The sequence below is a fragment of the Cinclus cinclus genome, chromosome 2 (genome assembly GCF_963662255.1).
Source record: "Cinclus cinclus chromosome 2, bCinCin1.1, whole genome shotgun sequence".
Taxonomy (NCBI): Eukaryota; Metazoa; Chordata; class Aves; order Passeriformes; family Cinclidae; genus Cinclus; species Cinclus cinclus.
The window spans coordinates 79,307,122-79,331,267 of record NC_085047.1 but is presented as its reverse complement, the minus strand read 5'-3'; the positions used below and the strand labels follow the sequence as shown (position 1 = coordinate 79,331,267).

General features: G+C 37.7%; 1 protein-coding gene across 1 annotated transcript in view; it reads right to left on the bottom strand.

The window, feature by feature from the left end:
• The window catches only part of PCCA (propionyl-CoA carboxylase subunit alpha), a 271,152-nt gene that overhangs the window by 39,234 nt on the left and 207,772 nt on the right, over positions 1-24,146 (bottom strand). Inside the window, exon 21 of the mRNA XM_062514894.1 lies at positions 19,360-19,413. Coding sequence (XP_062370878.1) covers positions 19,360-19,413 — 54 coding nt within the window. The remainder of the gene's footprint in view (positions 1-19,359; positions 19,414-24,146) is intronic.

Sequence of the window (24,146 nt, the reverse complement as noted above, 5' to 3'; positions counted from 1 at the left end):
AAAGGTGAAGTTGATGGTTTGAGGTCACTCTTCAGAATGGACAACTTCAGTGGTTCCATTCCTAAATATTTTTAAAAGCCTTGTAAGTTATCTGGAGAAATTTTGAGTGATCTCAAAAACAGCCATAAGACTGAAACTCTGCAGTTCCCCTGAAATTGCTTCAGTTCAAAATTCACTGAATCAAAGGGAAAAGGAGGTAGTTGTAGGCTCTTGTTTCCCCAGGACTCTTCCTGTCTGAAAGTCTTTCCACTGTTTGTCTTCACACCTTCAAGTAGAACTGAATCTCATTCACAAGTTCCCCTATAATATGCCTCATTTATGCCAAGCATTTAAATCTGAACCTGAATTTCAACTCACCATCTGGCAGCACAGGTACAAAGTGAATAAGGAACTTGATGGACAAGATGAAGGTATTAATAAAAGGTTTTCATTATTTCTCCAAGATCACTCAGTTAAGTTTCACTACAAAATAACTAAATGCTGTATTTACATAGCAGATTTTAATACATTTTAATTTACAAGGCTGAAATATTTTTTATCTTTTTGCGTTTCCAATTTTGTTTTAAACAAAACATTTTTTACTGTTACTTTAAAAAGCATTTTCCAGCCATGGAACCGCCAATAAGAGCTGCAGTTTACTTAGTTCATATGTTGCATTCCTCACCACTGCACGTTCTCCACTTCAACACCACAATCAGTAGTATGTGTCCTCATGTGTCAAAACTCTACATCAAGTTTTGCTCATCTTCACAACTTTTTTGCAGTCCTCACTGAATCAGCTGCAAAGCCACTGCATGTTCAATAACCACAGTTTGGAACTGTGGTAGGGAGGAGGCAGGCATCCAGGAAAAATCAAAACTGGGCAAACTGGGGACCAGGCAAAAGTAATTTGCAATTAATGAAGCAGCAACTGGAAAGAAGTTTCATTCCTGCATTTAGCACTGTTGTTTAGATAAATTAGAGATACTCTCCCAGTAACGTAAGCAGAATCTGATCCTTAATATGCATATACCTTTGCAAAATCCTTTCAAGTGTATGAAAAAGAACCTAGAAATAATGGCAAAACCAGTTCATTACATCATTTTCAGACACTGTTTATATCATCTAGTGCCATCTCCAACATCCATAACAACATGATTTTATTAATTCTCACAAAGTCTGATTTTGCATTCAGGCAGTCAACATGATTCTAAGTGACAATATCTCAACCTGAAAGTCAGCAAAACATAAAATAACATCAGTAGAATATTAAAAACTCCCACTGAGATAAATAGAAATATGAAGGTTCAGACAGAGCCAAATAGATTAGTGCTCACTTTCTACTCATTATATGCTTTCAGCAAGCACAGTACAGGTTTATAATTTGATGGGGAAAAAATTATACTTTTTAGCTATTTCCCAGCCTCACTCTCTAAGGCTGCTCCTTCCTTTAAAGACAGCGTAGTATTATTGCCCATAAAACTATGACTACACAATGAGAACAGTGATGTCCATGTTGCTGGGTTATGTATTACCCTCTCAAAACAAGTCTTGGGAGGAACACTGAAAACCAGGAGAAAAAGAAAAAATGGCAGGGAGAAAAGGGGAAATTATACTTTGACATCCTTCTTACTTCAGAACTTATTTGTAGAATGGAGTCAAATGTCGCACCAGCAATTAAACTTTGACTTCTACTGGAGTAATATTAATGTAGAGCGAGTCCCAGAGCAGCACTGCCCAGGCCTGTGCTTGGGGTTAGCTCCAATGCTAAACAGCACGTTGCTGACCGACACAGGAAATCCCTCTCCTGTTCCTTGAGTTGAACCAAAGGGCTGGCATAAAGAAATGTCCCAAGTATTAACAGCAACAAAAACTATGGGCTCAGAGTCAGATTTCAAAGGCATTTAGGTGCCTAACATGCATTAATTTTAGTGGGACTAAGCTGCCTCTGAAAATCTGGCCTTCACTATTCTTCACTAAATTGGTCTTCACTATTCTTAAGCCACTTCAGATCCTGTAGCTCTGTCAGGATGCAAAAGCAATTACATTTCACAGCTTTGAACCCAACAATATATTTTGGAAATCATTCAAAGTACATGTTTTTTTAACATAAAATTTCCTTGTCCAATAAAATACACTGGAATTTTAGATACTTGGTATTTGCAGGTCTCCTTCGTTTTCTTTAGGTTGAGGCCAGAAGACAGCAGTCTCCTGAAACCACTGACATCCAAATAAACTCCGCTTTCTTCATTTAAGTGGAAGAAGTCTTTAATGGATAATCCTTTGACAAATATTTTATAAACAGTAAAATAAACAATCTCAGGTTTACTGAACACTAATGTAATTGCTCCTAAAAAACCCACTGCCCATAGAATCCTAATCCCCACAAAAACTAGTGCAGATGTTATAGTGTGTATAAAAATCACATATTAGCATTTGAGGTGTCCATTCCCATACAACTCCAAGATGACTTCAGCCAAACACATACCAGCCTGGCTTGTAAAGGAATCCAGTGTAATGAAACACATCGAAAATGAGAAGACCAAATCCTCATTTTTATTCACGAGCCAGGCATGCATACAGTTGAACGCACAAAATGGATCTGAGAATATTTTAATAAAAAGAAACACAGGTAGCTGTAAGTTCTAAACACAAGTAGCTATAATATCTGTTAATACTGGGGCATTTCATGAAACAGTGCTCACACTACACTGACATTTGGTGCACCAACCATTCAGAGCAGAAACTCAAAGTCCTTGTCTCACCCATGCCCATGTTTGATTTGTCCCTTTCTCTGGTTCCAGCTTCCCACCATCAAAGTACAGGGATGGAGCCTGTGAAAATATCTCAGACAAATCCCCCTTTCCCACTGAAGCTGCAGCAAGGAACAGGCTATGAACTTAGGTGCTGCTTTTTTTCCCCTCACAACCTCATTGGCTGGTCTAATAAAAGATGCTGATTTTCCCTGTGAGACTTGCCACAGTTTATACCTGTTGTTTTCCTTTCAGTAAGTCTTGTTTTTAATATCTACTGATATTATACAAATAATTCACACTGAAAATACGTATAGTAGCTCTTTAAACACTCCATTTTCTCCACTGGCAAAGGTCAGTGGGCTAGCACATTAACCTCCTTCACAGAACAATGCACATTGCCTCTCACAGGCAAGAGCAGAAATCTTACTGTCTTTCAGGAGTACACTGCTTTCTCTCAGACCCTACGAGGCAGTATCCTTCTCTTCCCTAATGGAGTTTTCTCCTCGATGGCCTATCAGACCTGCTTGTAGCTGGCTCACACGCTCCTGAAAAAATCACTCCTTAAGAGTATAACCCACCTCCCTTTAAGCACCTGGTTGAGTAATTTCAGGATATTTGTTCCTGACTCAGGCTAATCCTTCCTGGCTAGTCATCTTCCCTTTCCTTCCCAATTCACTATTATCCTTTAATTGTTGATTTGATCTCTCATGTTCCAAGTCATCAGGGCTCCTTCCTCACTCCTGTGCAGGACTGGATCAACAGGAATCCCAATGATGGTTAACATCTGATCAGCCTCATGTCATTTTATGAGGAAACCTCATTTCAAGATGAAACTCAAGGCAGTAGTTTTGACTTAGAAAAGACAAGGTTTTATTCTTCTTTTATTAAGGTACAAAACTGAAGAATTTATTGCTGCTTGTGTAACCTGAAAGTTATTCAGTGTTTTTACCCCTTTGCCCTCATTTAACCTTAGACATGAAACTTGTTGGGGGATGGAAGTAAAAAAAAAAAAAAATAGAGTAGCTGCATTTTCTTTCATCTTTCTTCTGGAACTCCAACAAAACTACCATGTGATAAATGGCCATTTGTGCCACAGATGTTAATGCAATACTAAATGAGATAAAAACCACCAATGCAGTTTGCAAGGCTCCCTGTGATGTACGGTCATCAGGCAACACAGACTGGCAAAAACCTAAACTGACTTTGCACATGCAACCAATACATGTTTCAATTATTTATATCAATGTTCTCATCACACTCAGTTGGGTTAATTGAATGCAACCACGACCACATTGCACCAACCTATACGAAAAATTTAAATCATCTCTAAAGCAAGCACTAGCAACATAAAAAGGAAACATTTGAGATGAGTTCACAGATAATTTCACAATTTGTACTTGCAAGGTGGAGTACCTGTTACTGCAGAACATAGGGAGGGGCTGTCCAGCATACTAAAAAGAACAGTTTAAGCCATCATTTGGCTCAAGTCACAGCACATTCCAAGAACCCCATAAACAAAGACATGTGCAATGTTAACTTTCTCTTTTATGCTGACAGCTTTTTTCTCCCATATAATGACCTTCCTGCACAGTGTGTGTTACCATAAAAAGAAACAGAGCCCAGTAAAATTAGAGGAACTGCTTAATATCAAAACGTTTTATCGGAGGAAGACACCACTGCCAGTGTAAATATAAAAAAGCACAAGAATTAAAAAGTATTTGTTTTGCTGTCTCTTCTTTAAGTTTAGATTGTTCAAACAAACCTAGCTCAAGTTTTCAGTCACTCTGCACTAGATGGTCCTCCCAAAGGCTGAAACGGTACTCCAGAGAATGTGAACTTGGCTCCAATTTCAGACAATTTTCATCTTCTTTTTCTGACAAAAAGTATTTGACTGCTTTGTCTGTAGCCATGAATTTGGATATGAAAGGCACACTAGTAAACAAGTCACCAAAATGGGCCACCACTACAGAGACTGTAGTGCATGTTTGTTTTGAAAAAAAAAACAAAAAACAAAAAAACCCTACCAAACTCCTCTGGCCCAAAGGGCACTTTCATTTTATAAGCAGAATGCTAATGTGAAATTTTAGTTTGACTTTATCTCTCTCATATAAGTACAAAAGAAAAGCTACATGCACTTCTGATAGACAGAGCTTACATTTGTTATTTTGTTAGTAGAAAAAAAAAGTGAAAAGGAAGAGAGCATAAGAACCTCACAGCTAGTTGGCTTGGTAAAATGCTGCACCAAACCAAATTACTTTTTTACAGTTTTATTTGAACTACTGCAGAGAACCAACAACCCTTATTCATAGCATTCATCTTTCTATCAGCATTCCCAGAATGAAAATTGAAACTTTAAGAATGTTATTGCTTTGTACCAAATGTTCACTAGCTTCTACCATGGCAACTATCCCACAAAACCCTAGCAGGGCTAATCACAGTTCCCAAAGGTTTATTATCTTTTATATCAGGGAGGCATTCAAATACACTAAGGCTGCCTGGCAGCTAAGGCAGATATTGTCCTCACCCAAAAGAATTTTAATTTCAGCCTTGTACATTTGGTGAAAATACATTTCTGAAAACCAGAGAACGTGCCAGCAAAAAGCTCACACAAGCTCCAGTGTGGAGCTTCTTGCTCCACAAAGAGGCACATGTGAGAACAGAGCAATAGCCCTGCAATGCCAGGGAGACTTCACTGAGCACATCAGGGAAGTCTCCCTAAGCTGGCCAGAAACCCAAGGGAAGGAAATGAGAGTGATTATGTACAGCTGAGCAAGCACAGTACAGAGACTCTTAAATCAGTGATATGGTGTTCACTGCTGGTGTTCTCTGGTAAAAATGTTTACCATCTGTGTTACTCTCTCTTTGTTATGGACACTAATGGAGCCTTCAAACATAAAAGCAAGGGGGTGGGGAACAAAAACACGATGAAGCCAAAGTACTTGAAAATCACTTTTAGCTATATATTACATAAGGAAATTCTGACACTAAGTGAAAAATGGATCGAAACCAAAACACGAGCACTTCCAGGCTGAGCTCAGGAGGGCTGCACAGCACTGGCTTACTCTGCCCTGGAGGTCTGTTCTGAGCTATCAGGCACACACAAATCCCTTGGGTACTGAGACGTGGCTCTGGTTCAGACACAAGAGAGTGACAGACACTCCAGTAACTGCAATGGCTTTTAGGCCTACGCTGAGCATGCCTGTGGCAGTGAGTTTCCTAGGAAGCAGCTGCATTTGTACCAAGTTTTTCTGCAGGGGAATTTCTCTGCTGCTGTCTCCTGCTGTTGAGAAGCCACAATGGCCTGGAGAGTATTACAGTTTGTAGTGAAGCCAAAATCTAATATATACCATTCAGTTTGCAGCCTGTGCATAAAACCAAGCATCTGACTTGCTCATGCCAGACATCTCACACTGTCATACATGAAAATTGGTGGAAAACACAGCCTTCAGCCTGACTTCCATCTCAGATACTTTTTCACTCTGCTCATCAAAATCTATCTATGGAAAATGACTTCCAACAAACTGATATCTGCACTACAACCTCAAGTAGTTGCCCTAATACATCTTCTCACAATCCCCCCCTCCCTCACTACCCAGAAAGACACTGCAGAGAATCTATGGTAATAGGAGTTCACCCTGCTTCCTCCAAGCCCAAGGAAGCCAGACTGCCCTACCTCCACTCAACAGCTAGCTATTGGGGTGCCTATTCTCCAACCCTAGCACATCCAAATTCTTTGATAGCCAGTGCCCAGTTTCAACAGTTGTCAGTAATTTGAGGCTAACTGCTGAACCCAGCACAGGCACACAAGCTGTACAAACAACACAACATCTGTCAGTGAGAATAATCCTTTTCCAGATGAGGAGTTTCAGGTAAATTGTTACATCTCTCATGTTATTGATGACAGTTCAAACATAATTCTAGCAGAACAGGAGTGGAGTTTGTGAACCACAAACCAAGCCAGCAAAAAGAAAATCAGAAGCAGAATAGCAGTGTTTTCTCTACAGCTGGAGGGGCCTCCCAGCAATCTCATGATGGTGAAAATGGTTTTGGAACCAATCAGTACCAACTTCCACATGACCAAAACTGAAACACCACAAACACCACATGGGTTTGAAAAATGCTTCAAGAACTGGCACAAAGGTAGAAGAACTTCTGCAGTGCTGAGACACCTGAGAAGAATACAAATGGATCAGTCTTGGACTCAAAATTCACCACTGTAAATGCAGGGTATCAGCAGATGAACCACCGAGGGTGGATCATTCAGTGCTGGGCTCTTGAAAACTCCTCCTATATATAATACCACTACTGGATTCTGCTATATACCTATGTCTCCACCACAAATGTTCAGTCTTTTTCAGATTAGAAATGGAGCTTCTGACCTCTCCTCAACTGGATACTCCTCAGTGCAGTCACACAAGCTCTGGCAAAGAATGACTGTTCTCTTTTATACTCAGCATTATGACAGACCTGGAATTGCTTGTCCTGATTTTTTCTTCATCTACATCACTTCTGTGTCAGTGCCTGGTGCCCTGGGGACAGCCAAGAATTTGCAAATTACTGAACACATTGTCAGGATATGGAGTTCATAGAGATATTTAAAACCCAATTGGACACAGCCCTGACGAGTCTGCTCTCATGGACCCTGCTTTGAAGGAGTGAGGGGTTCCTTCAATCTCAAATATTCTGTAAGAACCATCTCTGACCTCTCTGAGTGTGAGCATGTTTGTACAGTTACTCCACATGCAATATTGCAATTCTATTTGGCTACTGAAGATAAATTAGGAAACATTAATGTTCTGTATTTTCATCTTGCCTGCAGCATGATTTTAAGGGTGGAGAAATTCACTACCTCTCTAGCATCTTGAGATGCTTCATAACTTCACCAAAGTTATATTTTGCTTTACAGGACATCTGAGTAGTTTGTGACTCACAAAAGCCACCATTTGATACTGTAAACAAAGCTATTTCCATTATCATGTATTCTTGTTCTCAGCCAATGTGTCAAAATCAGGCTGTGGAACAAACGCCTGTCAGAACATAGCTGGGATCTTCTTGATGCAGTGTCCAGATCTGGCTTAGGTACAGCGAGCACATTGGGTTGTTCTGCTTGATGAGTATTTGTTAAATGTTAACAGTGGGCTTGGAACTTGCAAGGCTAAGGGAGGGCTTCCCTGCAGCTCCTTTATAACTAGAAGACAAACCTAAGGAGAAAAAAAAAAAGCGCCAAAACAACAAAAAACCCTCACAAAAAACAAGGAACGCCCAAAGACGTGTAACAGAATACTTATATAAGTATTTTAAAACTCAAACATCTTTGTTTTTCCTCATATAAAAGCTGATATCAAAGAAAGCAGCAAGTGAAAATTGCTTCTGAGGGTATGTCAAGAGAAGTTGCTCTAAGGCAGGGAGGAGGAGTTATAGTGGAAACACAGGGCATTACCACAGCTTTCCTACCCACAGGGCTTTTTGGCCTTGATTGAACATTCCTGTGGCTCACTCAGCACTGCTCTGTCACATGGGTTGAAGGCCTTTGGCACAGGGGCAGCTTGTTTTCACTGTCCTTTACAATAGTGTGGGCCTTTCCTTTTCATGCACATTGCCCTGACCTCCCTCCCTTTCTCTCTCCTTCCCCCTGACCAAGCACCATTAGATGCAGGAAGAACCTTGTTGTGGTTCTGCTGCTCATAACACAATTTGCTATGTGAATACTTCCTGTGCACCCTGCCAACATGGCACCTCTCCAAAACATAAAATTGGTGTTTGGGAGATGGTCACACAAAGCATGATACTTCCTACTACCACTGCTCTGTCCTTCACCTTCCTTTGACTTGCTGTGGGCAAGGACTATAAATATCAAATAGCATGAATGAAACAAAGATGGAGACTGCCTGCTTGCACCAGGAGAGTGCTTGCAGCAGCATGGATTGCTGTCCTTCAGATAAGCAGGGATGCACAGAATCTTTTTTAAAATATCATTCATATAATTTTCAATGTACTTTACATAGAAGACAATTTATGTGAAATTTTATTTGCATTAAAAAAGTGAAATAAACTGTGTGTTCCTGCATGATACATTCCCCTGTTATTTTTTAGAAAGCTTTAAAGGAACACTGGGAAAAATGTTAAATGCTTTGAAACATAGAATTTACATGCTATGAAGAAAATGACTAAACAAAGGAACAAACTGTGTTACAAAAGTCCCTGGTATTCCCCCATCTCTAATACTTATATGTTAACTCCAGCAGCTATAGTGCTATAGCTGTAGCTCCAAGCTATACTTGCTGATGCATAGCAATTTTTTTAAGTTTATTCTTCTCATAAGTGCTACTTAGAGAAAGACAAGAAAATTGATGTCAGATTATTACTGCTATTTCTCTTCTCAACCCCTGTATCTTTCAAGAGAAAAAAATAAAAGAAAATTAAAAAAAAAATACAAGCATGTCTAAAAAAATCTGACACAGGAAATACACAAGAGAAGCAATCTGAGAAAAGATGGTGAAGATATATATGGCAGAAGAAACAAAGAAAAGATTACTAGAAAGAGGAAATGAAATATCAGTAAAAAGATTTGACATGGCATACAACAAAGTAATATAAGGCTTTAGTGATGAAAGCACTAACTTCAAGTAGAAGGCAATAAATTCTATCAAACAAGGCAACACAGAAGTGGACCATTTTAAAGACAGCAAGGTTGAACATACATTGTGGAGTTCATGAAAGCATGCAGAAAGAGGAACTGAAACCAGTTTTAGTTAAGAGACAAATCTCTACACAATCAAGGGTTTCAGCTGTGGGAACAAAAACATACGAAATCCATGTAAAAGTCAACTGAGCGCACAACGACAGCACGTAGAGCCCCACACTGATTTCTGACCTGTTTCAAAGAACCATGCAGTCTGTTAAGTTTGGCCTCTGACATGGTCTGAGAGCTGGTCTTTCCCTCAGTGATGGTCCTAGCGGTAGAGATACTTCAGCTCAGAGACAGACAAAATGCAGTGAAACAGTAAAAAAATTAGTTATTCCATCAGTTTGTGGATTTAATTTACTGTTTACTCATCTTTTGTCACATATTCTGTTATTATAACGATGGGAACACAAAATGCACTAAGCAATCTCTTAATTTGAACCTAGGCTATAACCCACAGTAATTATGAGCAGTATGTAGCAATATTTTCACTATTTAGGACAGGAAGTGAAAAATACCAAACACATCTAAAATTGCAATAGGGATTTGTGCAGACAGAAGGTAATTACACAAAGTGGACTTTGGCCAAGACTCTCAGAATATGAAGCAATCTCAGAACCTTGTGGAAATTACCATGGGATCTTTAACGATAAGTGGGCTGAATCTTCACTTAAATTGTCCTAAAAAGCATGCCTCCTCTGACAGCATATTGCTACAGAGTGACAGGACCATTGTATTCCAAAATTAGATGGCATGTCCAACACTACAGCACACAAGTGGAAAATCAAAAACAAATAAACAAAAAATCCCCAAAGCACAGCCATTTAAAAAACAGACCACAAGAAGATATCTCAAGTGTTTCACATGCACAGAATTACTTTGTTCCCCCTCTAATTTATTTCAGATTAGTAAGAGATCCCTTATTTTAGGTCAGTGTTATGACAATGGAAGTATGCCAACTTAACCTTCATTTTCTTAATTAGCATTTAACAAAAAGCTTGTCCTTCTCTAGAAATACTTCCTTCCATAAGGAAGAATAACCTTGAACAGAAGACAAAGCTTAGCCAAGGAGAAGAGAAAAATGAAACTGAAGCTCCAAATATATTTACATGCCATTAAAATATATTTATTTACATACTCTTAAAATGTAAATAAAATAGATCTCAGTAAAAAATTACTTCATCTCCCAGAAACAAGCAAAGCACTGTATCTGTATTCATAACTACTCTGGGGAAAATCAACCACAAAAAAATCCTCCTTCTTTTACACATGCTCCCTACCATGGACCATGTGCTCATGTAACTCATTGTTTATCTAGTCTGGAGACAAAAATGCCATGAAAAAGCAATCACAAGGCAGATGGCTGGTTTCACTAATCTGACCCTATTTCTTCCAAGTAAATCTAGTCTACAACAGTGATGCCCCAAATAATCCACCATTCCTATAATACTTAGATTTGCCTATTTAGGTTAGAAATGCCTGGCATGGCTGGATTAAAATTTTCCTCCAGTAAAACAATGCTTCGTCATAAAATCTCCCCCAGAGACCATGCAGATTCTTAAAGCAGACATGTCCAAATACTGAAAACCTGAGTGAAAGCACACTCACAAAACATTCTCACCAGTGCTCACCTCTATAGGTGCCAGGGCTTTTACTCTGCTTAAACCTGACTGTACCACGTGGCAAATGCAGAGATTCCCTCTGTAGCCGCCCCCACAGTAACAGATGACAAGATGCAGCACAAGCTTCATCTCTTGCTAATTAAACGAATCAATTAAGAGACTATTGTTGCAACTGCGTAACTGCTGTTCTATAGTGGCAATAACAACCCCACGGGGAGGTCTTTTACTACATTAAAATGCTGTCCTCCACAACTCCATTTGATATTATTAGAAACAGTTATTTGTGTCTTGCTGTCGTATTAGTAGCAAAGGCAAATTATGGAAATACGCAGACCAGAATGGTCCCAGTATGAGATCAGGTTTGGTTTTCAACCTCCAAGGGAACAATTGCTGAAATTCCAAAGTTCCCTAAAGTTCTTTAATGGAACTGATAAATCTATCAGCACAGCATCCATTTAGATTCTAGGTAAGGGTCACATATTTGCATACTTTCCTGCTAAGCTGATACAATTCAACTAGATAAATTATCATATTAAGTTTACCCTCCTGAGTTAAACTGATGGAGTTCAAAATTGTTTTCGATGGTTGTCATTAATCGCTGTTACATCCTAAATGCTCACTTTGAAATCTAATTGTGCTGGTGTACCAAGGGTCATATTAATAGCATTTTTAATGTTAAATCTTTGTAAAACATGTTTATTTTACTGATATTACCACTGAAGCCAAGAAGACTAATGAGAAACAAAGTATATTTATTATCAATAAAAACTTCATTTAGAATTTACATTCAAGGACTTAAATTAGCTTTATTAACTTCATCGTGCCTTTGTTTCATTAAGATTCCTGGTTAAGCTTCAAAGTTGTATAAATTAATTCCTCCTAAACGGTTCTTGAGTATATGCCAACGTTGCAGACATCAAAAGGCTGTTCAAAAACATGGGCTACGTGTATGTCTAGTAAACACCTTCTTAAGAAAATACTCATCTTCACTATGAGGTAACAGTCTTGCTACAGTTAAAAAAAAGCCACCAACATTTCTTTGGCCAAATTAAGCAATTAATCATTATTTTAGTGGTAAATCACAGTCTACCAAACTAAATCACTTGAGTTACACCTTTGGGTAAGCTGTTTACTTGTCTTCCAAGAAGTAACAGGCTAACCACCAAGTTCAGTCCTTGTCCTTAAAGTGTTACTGAACTCAGTAAGAAAGAAATTTGTCAAATGAAGTATGGAAAATCAAAAATCCTAATTTTTCTATTGCTTATTTCTGAGGGATGAGTGACCTCATTTATTATAAATAAAGACCACTATACTACAGACAGCGCACACACACTACAGAATCCACCAATATTAAGCACGTTATTAGAAATCCTTGGGATGTCATCACTTTGTTTTTCTGCTAATTAAAACTCTAATTAACAACAGATAAAATACCAAGATAAAAAATTAATAAATTAAAAGCAAAACATTAGAATTTATATGCAATAGCCTACCTCCATCCTGGTTTTGTAAGAACACAATACTTGCAATGCAGACTTCTGCCTTTCAATCCCCACTCCCAACTCCTTATTCTTACCCACATACACCATTTAAAATGCTGATCAATTTCAGCCAAATTGATTCGAAGAAAATCTAAGTCCATCTACATACAAGAACCATAGGTATGTTTCCACAAGTCTTCTGAAGAGCACTGGCTCTGTTACGGAAACAAGACCAAAATCCATAGTTCACTTGAAGGAAATTTGGCAGCAGCCAATTAGGATCCAACAAGCAACTATGCATCTTCAGCTTCACCTTAGCATCACCACCTCTTGTTCAAGGAGATCTCGGGCAAAGACTACAAAAGGCTGTTCTGTGGGAACTTGTGGCACTTCTGGTTTCTTTTAAGTCACAGAAGCAAAATTCAGGAAGAACTCCAAGCACCTTCTTATTTCTCTTTCAACAGGAATCCTGAGAAAGATTTCCAAAACAGTCTGATTATTTTGATTTTAGGGACATGGCTTTTCGTAATACTGGTATTTCTAGATCTCTCAGGTGTTTTTGAGTTTGCCCCTAGTGGACAGTTTTAATATATTCACTATACCTTCTGCTTTAAAACATGAAAATAATATATAAGAGAATTGAAATGTGAACTGCATATGTAGCTTTGTGACTGCACCTGATCATTCATACCTTATGAATTGGAACAATTCTCACTGGCAAGTCCTAATTGTGGTCACTACTTTCACAAGTGAAATCCTTGTTGTGTGAGTTACCCACTTCCCACAGAATACCACAGCACGTTGTGGCCAGTCTCAGGATTCTCATCATCCACATTCAAAAGGAAGTTACTGTTGTCAGAAACAACTGCATGTTTTTATTGTTGACACCTTTTGCACTACTGAAATGCCACTGATGGTAGTTCTACCACTAGAAGCACTGTGGTTCACAGTGCTTCTGAAAATGGATGAAAAGAAAATAAAACCTATACAACAGTACAATTCCCTTTACATCAGCAGGGACCCTAATCTTAAAGCTTGTGAATGGGAAGAGTAAGAATACCATTTTTAAAAAGACATTAGCTTGCAAAATAAACACCTACTGGCCTATATTTATTTTCTTGTGGTTAGTACTCTATAGATTCCAATAAATACCACCTTTGTAACCTCTGCAGGTCTTCAACCAATGTTTGAAAAGTCTGCATAAATGTTCAGTATCTAATTTCAAAAGTGTCACATATAGAAACAAAAGCAGAAAGAAAGAAAAGAACCTGTTAAGAACTGTAACAATTTCTAAGGGTGAAAGAAGCAGGTTGTTAAACATTTGCCATTGTGAACTGAATCAGACTCATACAGCCAAAGCTTTATAAGAACACAGGGAGAAAGGGAAAAGGAGGAGGAAGCTGTCTGCTGATGAGATTATACACAGACTGCAGGGTTTCAGGACAATTTGCAAGCCTCAGTAACAGGACAAAAAGTTGGAAGTTTGCTGTTGAAGCAAAAGCAGATAAGCCAAGGCAAGGAGCAGAAGGAAGAATCAACATTGAGAAAAGTTACTATACTGGCTTGTAGCTTCTAAGATTACCTTAGATACATAACTGAAATTTAAAAAATACAGTAAGACAGGAGCAAAGGCAAAGATTTTTGAGGATTGCCTTTACATAAAGCTCTCTGTTTCTGACTGCCATGAACAGGATACAGAACTAACAACCCTGACTGCATATGGAATTTCCCTTTGCCAATCTATCTGGAATAAACTAAAACCCAAAACTCATTAACACAACTGTGATTAGTACTGCACTAGAATATATGCCAGCTATGCTAAAAAGTATGGCCAGGGCTTGACAGAGATTACTCTTCCTAAATCCAGCATTCTCAACCTGGAACCTGCAGATCAGGTTGCAGTGGTAGGTCTCGGGAATATTTTAAATGGGTCTGCAAAAAGGCTGAAGAAAAGGACGTGTACTATCAACAGGCTAACAGATCATAAGTAAGAATAAACTACCACAGCAAGACTTAAAATATTTTGCAAATCAAAGGTGGCAAAGAACACTCCATTGACAATCAGCAATGGAAAAACCTCCAGTGAGATGCATGAATCAAGAGAACAGTGCCGGGAAACTCAGAAAGCAACTAAAGATGGCTTGACTCTTAAGCCAGAGTAATTCCAATTTGTTCCATGTGGGTTCCTATATTGTGTTCCCCTATATTGTTAAGTAATATTCTGAGCAGTATGTCATGCATATGTTCTTTCATCACTCCTCAGAGATAAAAAAAAAAAAAAACAAAAAAAAAAAACCTGCTCATATTTCTGCTGCGATGTTAGAGAAGGTCAAAGAAACAGCATAAACGATGAGCAGAGGATAGGGACCATCCCTATTGAGGAAAGTGATCCATTGGGTCAGCAGAGCATTACTGTCAAGCATGGCCTGCAGCCCAAAGCTGATGATGGCATTGCAGGCATGATGGAGCCAGGCTGCTCATTATGTGAACATACACAACTTCTTTATTTCAAATTCTGCACACAGTCTCAAATACGTTCAATGCTTGCACAATAATCTGTAGTTCTCTATATACTCGCAGCTTTCTTAGTGTTAAAGGCTGTCTGCCCAGACGTATTTCATTGCTGAAGTCCTGCTGAGAGGCCTGAATAACCAACAAATGACTGGGGCCAGCAGCGGGCCAGCCAAAAACATTCCTCTCACGTAAGAGAACAGAAGGTGGAACGAAAAGACAAAAGACACAACAGAAAATGGAGGGTAATTAGAAAGACAGGAATGAAGGGTGGACTTTGGTCTTCTGAGTACTCAAACACCCAGTTTTTTGAACTGCAGAGGCTGAAGCAGAAGCTCTGTGTTTACATCTTAATGTTTTTTTTAGATTTTTATGTATCTACTCTATATGATCTTTACATCTAGAAAACAAGTCCTGTGAGGAGCAGCTGAAGGAGCTAGGGTTGTTTAGCCTGGACAAAAGGAGGCTCAGGGTGAACAAGGCTCAGGTAACAAGTGATGAGAGAAAACTGCCTCAAGCTGCACCAGGGGATGTTTAGATCAGATATTTGGAAAAATTTCTTCATGGCAAAGGCTGTCAAACATTGAACAGGCTGCCCAGGAAAGTGGTGCAGGTATTGAAGGCATTAAAAAGACGCGCAGACGTAGCGCTTGCAGACGTGGTTTAGTGGTGGATTTGACAACGCTGGGTTAGTGGTTGGAACTGATCATCCTGGAGGAGGTATTTTTTACAATCTAAACAATTCTGTGATTCTAGGGTTTGTTTTTTTTTTTTTTTTTCTGACAAACCTGTTCTGTGAGCTGCCTACACACAGGAGACACACCATAAAGGACTGCTTTCTTATTTCCTGCATTCTTGCTTTTGGGCACAGTTTTGGACATTAATCTGAATCATGTACTATCTTGCTTCGTTTTTCTTTGTACAATACATAGCACAACCAGATTACTTGTTGTTATGGTAATGTTATTAATAAATACACTATCTGAATAAATCTAGCGTGAAGTGGCAAAATAGCAGGACTCCATCAGCACACCACATCTAGTGACATTCATCAGAGGGGACAAATGAGCAAAAACTCATGTAAAATCTCAATTACAGCAATAACCCAGGATCTCTTCTGCAATAATTTAGTGAGGACTCAAAATGCTATCCTCACAAGAAAATCAAACCAAACCAGTGCAATTTCCCATTCAACAACTATTTCTTACAGCTACAAGTTGCTTGCTCCTCAGGCAGAAACATCCTTGTACATCTTCCAAAAGCATGAGTTCCTATCATATCTGAGACTCAAAACCCTCTATCAAAAAACAATTTGGAGAAAATAAGCTATCTAATCCCACTACAATTTGGGAGAAGAGAAATGCTCAAGTAGCAATGAATTTCTACACGTGATCAGAAACAAACAAAAGCATTATTACAAACCCATGTAGACCCCCAAGTGATGCTCACAGTATGCACTTAAAGCTATGATATCACTGGAGAAAGCAACATGATTTTTCCTGTTCTCCTCTGAAATAACAGAAATATGCTGCTACACTAACAGAAACATTCATCTTACTGTCCAGATGTTTACCATATGTTATGCAGCAAAATTCATATTATACTGTTGTCTTTCATCTGCAATGGAGTCCTCTCTGTCCTCCACCTAACTGGAACAGCCAGGATATTTCTAATAGAAAAGCACAGCTTTCACTTCCCCTCAAAGTGTCAGTTGCCTTCCTGAAGCAGGGGCTTGTGTTTTGTCAAAATCCAGCAGTAGAGTTGTTTCTTCAGCCCAATGTCAAAAAATCAAGTGAAGCCATTTATTGAAGCTGATGCCTTCCTGACAAGCCAGGCAAGCTGTGCTCCTTACAGGCTGGTTCTAAAAACATTCTGCTGGACAGGTCAGTGGTCTGTACACCCCATATCACTGTGCTGCCTGCTACCACTGGAGTGCCATCAACACTTGCCCAGATCAAAAGGAATATAGAATGCTCAGAGTTATCCTTTATGCTTGCTACTAAAAAAAAAAATAGTAGAGAAGTAACTTTGCAGGCTGTTTATTATGTAGTTAACAATGCATTATAATAATAACAATAATAATAATGAGCAATCAAGAGTCTTTTGCTGCTAAATTTTCCTTTCAAACACTTCTAAGTCAACTGCACTTAGCAAGGATTTAATAAGAGATACACAATGGTGAACTTAAAATGTATTTCTAGGGCCTTTATTAAGATAACATTTTTTTTGTTTGAACATTTACATGTACATATTTGTATACATGCACATGTACACATACAGACTGTGTAACTGTATGTGCAGCAATTTGTAGTGGATATCAGTGTATCTTACCCCCTATTACATAAACCAAATATATTAAGTTTAAATCAGAACAGTACAAGGATATTAAATGGGCAAAGGACAAATGAAAAAGAAGAACTTAGGGGAAAGGAGGACACTGGCCTAGGAGAACTGAGAAAAGCACAAGCACAGATTGGATTCTGTGGAAAAACTGGTATTGGAACAAACCCAGGGAAGCAGACTTCATTACTGTTTCTCTACCCTGATTGCTGAAGTTCTCTCTCTGGGTTTGATCAGCAAGACATGCATAATTCATATTAAATACAAAAAAATCTCAGAGTACTCAAGGCTTTTCTGTTTAGTCCTCCTGAGAATTTTAATTGTAATCACATACTTGATTTCCTCAAATAACCAGGATTCAGTAAACACCCATGAGCTAGTCAGTAAGATCTAACATATTTCAATCCATTAGCTGTTCCATAATTTATTATTTTTTTAAGCTAAAAGCACATCAATTTTATTCCCTCTTTTATAATCTTTTCCTGTTGCACAAGGCCCAGAACATGGGTTCTGGTCTGTGAGACTTCAGGGCACTTCTAACAAAAGAATACAAAATATTTTCATATCTAATTTGAACAACAGTTTTAATATTTAATGTCACTAAATACACAATCAGAATTTCCTCTGCTACAGCACCCACTTAGAGAGAAATCAATTAAAATCTATTTATCTCAGTATTATCAAGTTGCATTTGTGTTTATGTCTTATCTACTTGGAGTAATTATTTTCTTCTCACACAAAGACCATCCAATCAGCCACCTAGCAGCAATCTCACATATACAGGTTGCAACTCCAGAGCTGAAGCATCATCATAAATACAATAGGGCAGTACAAAACTTCATTTTTATGTCTTTACGCTACTGTACTCCACTTGTGATTAAGACAAATAAATAAATATGCATACACAGAGATGTATTTATAGAAGTAAAAAATATTAGGGGCACTTTTCACTTCTAAAAACAAACACATAAGGTAAAAACATAAATGCAAGGTATTCTTTTAAAGTTTACCATGTTACCTTACCAACAATGGTTTCATAGGACTTGCAGAAGAACTGATCACAAGTAGAATGAAAGCATGATCATATGCAATCCTAATTCACTTGTATCCAAAACAAATAGTGCACAAAGATGTTAGAACTAAATTCTAAATGAAATGCTTCATTCCTAGGCTTCTCATTGTTAACACCCCTACAGTGAAATCTATTGGCAGCAAGCACTTTAGCTTACTTTAGAGGATGCTTCAATTTTATTTCATTTTCAGAACTATTTTTAGATGCATATGGAACTTGGAAAAATTCAATGGCTATAGTTTAACCATGCAAATCACAGAACTGGAAGTTGCTTCAATCACATGCATGTTTATAAGCACCGTGACCTGACACAAAACTTGTATATTATATGTGACTGCTCCACAGAACGATTTTATAGAGTAAATTCTGTCTAATGATATACAATCTGATTAGGATTTTAGGCATACTTTCATCCAGCAAACAAAATCTGAGAAAACTACAGAGCTACCAAATCTGGTTAGAGTGAGAAAAGAACAGAACACTTTGCATTACTAAACAGTTTTTCTTAAGACAGTTACTGGGATATCCACTCTGGGATGCAGGGGAATGTGATACGGTGAAGCAATAGAGATCAGAAGTTGATGTGGTGAAAGAGTGGGATTGATCCTGATGTGCACCAAACCTCAATATATTGCAATGAGCTTACAAATCTACAATCACTTACTTTTAGATCCCTTCTAAATGAAAAAGGTGCAGACTTGAATCAATAGAAAAGTAGAACACAGATACTGTGCCTTGGAAATTAGCTTCAGTTGGCCTACATTCACCCACTAACTCAGAATATTTGCACATAATACAGATCCCCACGACTACAAGTGTAAATGTACTAGAAGTGTAATTTAGCTACTTTCTGTCTACATTATATTCTTCTACCAACGTAACTCTTTTCAATACACAGTTATTACATGCTTACCACTGTGCCTAGAAACTGAATGCTTGTCTCTCCAGAGGCGCTCCGAGAAATCCGCTGAAAAACACAAAGATAAGAATTTATTAAAGCAACTCACAATTTGTAACCATTCCATTTTCTTTGTCACATCACTGTAAAGTAATACAAAAAATTGAATACATAAATCTACACATAAAACAGAAAAAAATTTCCTTCAACAGAAGTACTAGAAGTCTAAATCATACTTCTCAGATTTTGGTTTTAGTTCAGTCAACTCCATAAAATTCGTTTTTGAAGGACAATGAAGGCAAATATGGCCAAGTACAACACAGAGCAACCTTGTGCTCAAATGTCATGAATAATGAGGCTTCTGCCATCTCTGCGATTCTGTGTTCCTGTTACTCACATTTAGTATTATCTTCATTCTCTCCTAATGAGAGACATTTTAATCTCTTTTTAAAATGCAAAACTTCAATGATGCTACTTTGAAAACAGAAAAAAAAAATGACCTTATGAAATGCCTGGTCACCTACTGTGGTTCAGGAGTTGATTGAAGTTATTAAAGATTCCTCAAATATTACATTGTCAGTTAGCCGCAAGACAATGCAAGAGAAAATATATTACTGGTTTCACACAGGATTAAACATAATTTAAATATGCAAAACGCATAAAGAATTCTTTCTTCCTGTGAATCGTTTTCTCCTTCAGTGTCAAAAGTTTTTTCTCACATAGGTCCCAACTCAAGGAACATAGCCCTCATTTTACACAATGCCAAGTGTTCATAAAAGTACTAAAGCACAGATCTGAGAAGGTATTATTGCAAAGAACTGCACAGAAATTGCCAGCATTTTAAAGACAAAAAATGATAAGAACAGGATGTCAAATAATCTTGAGAGATCTTCTAACCTGAGACTCCCAGCAGAATCAAAACACACCAATGTTTCTAACTCATTCTCAAAATCTTTCAATTGCAAAAGTTTCACAGTCTCCCTAAGCAATTTATCCCAGTGTTCTGCATTTTTACCATCAAGAAGCATTTTTTCCCCTAATATTTGATTAAAATAACCCTTACTTCAAACTGTATTACTCATATTAATTCTCATCTTTTTCACTACACACAGGAAACACAGATTATTCCCTTCCTTTCTACAGCTACCTCAGGTGTATGAAGAGCCCTTATCATGGCTCCCCAAAGTCTTGTCTAGACCAAATGAGAAAGTGCTACACAACAATAGCTAGATATCCCCCAAAACAATTTTAATAGCAATAAATTAAATCCTGGTCCCTTTTCACTAATTGTGCATGCTCCTCAGCTACACTTTATGAAGTAGTAATTACTACAGCCCAAACATGCTTATTTTTTTACTTAACAGGTCACACACTGACATTGCAATCTGTACAATCATATGAAAACAAAGGGTGATGTGCCAGAGCCTGACATATTTCAACAATAATGATTAATGGAATGGAAAATATGGGAAATAAAATTTCATACAAAACCTGACGTTTACTTTTATAAAGGAAACAGGAATATACACTTTTCCCACAGTCTAGGATAAACACAATCAGGTTTTGGAAACCACAAAGAAGAACAAAGTACCGGCTGCCTACAATGAATGAACTGCATGCCAAAACAAACAAGTCCCAACCACTTGATAAGCTGTCAGAAAATGGCAAGCTGAAAAAAATTAAAGGATTTAATTTCTTTTTTTCCTGGAATGCCCTCCACCCTTGTTAGAGTTCTGTCACTTATTGTGCTACCCTTTTGTCTGCTTTCAAGGGTCATTAGAGACCTTTTCATGTCCTAATAAAAATTCCATTTTTTTTTTGGCTAATCTCCCTGTCACGCAGAAAAACACAACTTACAAAACAAAACAAAAAGAAAAATAGAGCCCTTTTGTCATTTTCTTTAAAGGCTTTCAGAGTAAAGCCAGGTAGCTTGACAACTTGACTTACTTTTCACAAGTGAAAAGCAAATCATTAAAGTATTTCCTCACACAGATTTTCTATACGTGCAGCCAAATAAGCTAGCATAGCAAAAAACAAAGCCCTTTCAAAAATAATGGAATAACCACTTTAATAAAGCCAAATAAATATGTACATAGAGAAGGCGCTTTCTACAGCCTCAGCATCAAGACAAGACAAAGATATCAACATTTTTCCTGCCCCAACACTGTTGGAGCACACTGGTACCACACTATAGCAGTTCCTCATTGCTACTGTTTGCTGTGTCCAAAATACAAAGCATCACATTCAGTATCAATCACATTTAAAGCCAGTATAAGCACTAAAATCCATTCCTTAAATTAACATCTGGGGGTGGGGGTAATATGGGGAAGGTGAACAAACTAGTTAAGAAACAGAGTGGAAAAAGAAATTTCCCTCATGGGTTTACATAAAAAACAAAAAGAAGAAAGAAAGGTAGAGAAATTCTGCAAGTCACAAAACATGTTACAGCAAGGCCAAAAAGAGAACTGCCAGGCTTTTGAGAACTGTGCTACAAAAGAAGTCAGAACATTATCATAATTAATGTTTCAAATTACAGTAAATAAATTTCAGCTATTAGATGTGATTAGATTTTTCTGAAAAGAGTTATTTCTGTTCCACTGGCAGGCTTGTGTTTCTGGGATTTGTAAATGTAATTGATGTTTTCAAGAAAATGAAAGGACATGGTTAACAATTATTCTTTTATTTCCCACCTCGTTAGAAAAAGGGCCAGTCTCCAGTTTCATTTGTGAAGTTAGATATTTACATATTCTATACCTCATAATAGATGGTTTCATATTGCATGTGATAGCAGGAAAGTAATGAAATAGAGGTAACAATAGAGAACAGCTAATTATATGCATTGTCATTGCTCTCCTAATAAATTGCAAATTATTTGCTAGGAGTTTTACACCAAAAAGACAAGGGAAATTGATCATTTGTTCAAAGACAAAACATCTCCATGTGTTTACCTGCCAATACAGTAAAATTATATTGTTGACATAAATTAAGTGATCTTGGAGACAACCAAATTCTTTTCTGGTTGATACAGTGTGCAGAGCTTCTGAATAACTTAATCAGAATCATGTGAACTAAAAGTATATTTTTCTTTCCTTATGAAAAAGTAACAAGCTAACTCTAATCTGAAAAAAATCACAACTTCTAAAAATCCATCTGCAGTCTCAAAGCTGTCAAATGGGTGTGAGTGCTACATAAATATTACATGTATTTTTATACCCACAGGTTACAGTATGCTATACTGCATATGCTATGTATATACAAACAAAATGCTTATGCACACATGTAAAAATAGAAAAGTGTACATGATCATACAAAATGTGCTTGTTTCTCCTCTTCTGTCTTGTGTATGCTATATCACAGTCATTTCACAAATAATCATTTTCATCTGTAAATCCCAGTAAGTTACAAGAGGTTAGTGTGATATGACTTTAAATTCTTCTGCTTTGCCATAGAAAATTATTTCCACTTAGCTGGGTATCAATGATGTATTCATTGTAAGATGCAGTAGGGTTACAATCAGCTTTGCATTAAGCCTGCAACGGATGAACACTAGCAGGTAAAAATTATAACAACCTTTACATGAAGAAGGATAAAGCAGTTTAAGAAAACATAAAATATATATTACTGAAAGACATTCTTAACTGACATTATTAGACAACAACAAGATCTCAGAATATTTTCCAAAAATCCTCCAGTCTCTAAGACTCTCCAAGCTACTGGAAGGGAGCAGCTGCAGAGAAGGAATGATATAAAACCAAAGAAACTCCAACAGACCAAAAGCATTATTTTTTTTCTTTATTGACAAATAAAAAAGTAATGATATCCCCCAAAGTCAGAATTAATTTGAAATGGCAAAGGCAATCAGATAAATAGATACACAACCTTCTCAAACACAATTATCTTGAACTACTATATACTGGCTTTATTTACTGGAAGCAAAAGCCGGAGATAATTTCTTTTTTTCTGGAGATACAAAACACACGGATTGTGTTTTCTGTCTCCAGAAAAAAAATCCAAAACCAAAATTACAAGCCCAGAAAATGTATGGATAATCTACGGATAAAATTTTGAGCGAAGCACTGCTAGCTTCCCAGCATGGTGCTGTTTGTCAGAATGCAGAATTTATTACAGCCCAGCCCCTATTGCTTCATTTCAACTGCTCACTGACAAAAATTCTGAACATTTTATGCAAGGAATTTCAAATGGAGGATGCTATCCACTTTTTGGTGAATACTTAGGAATTCTTGAAAATTCCACCTAACAAACACAGGCCAGAATCATCCCCAGATAGGTTTAATTAAAAAACAAATTATTCCCATGAGAGGAAGTTGGGAAAAAAACCCACAGTATTTTACCTTGTCAAGTTCTAACAGATTCATTTGTTAGTGCTTAATCTGAGATATTGAGTACATGAGGGTGCTTGGACGTCTGGAAAGCTCCATCTTTCACCCAAGTCACTCCTACCTTTGGAGCCCCGTGGTTGGGTCAGAAAGGAGGAGAAGGCTGCAGAAGTAGCTATAAAACCTTTAAGTTATCCTCTCAACAAAAAGGGGTGATGGATTTGACTTTATCAGTCTCCTTTTCCTTCTCCTTCTAGAAAGCAGAACTTCATTTCAGCACTGCCTTTCCACCAAGGGATGTAATCCCAGACTAGCAATGTGACTAAGATTTGTAGTATGCTGGAGTCTGTCTGTATTGCACTGCACTGAGTTCAAACTTGCTCACCCTCACAAGCCTTTCCACTTCGGGAATCATCCTACCTTTTCACAATTTAGCATTTTGCATTGGTGGTGCCATCACTGTCT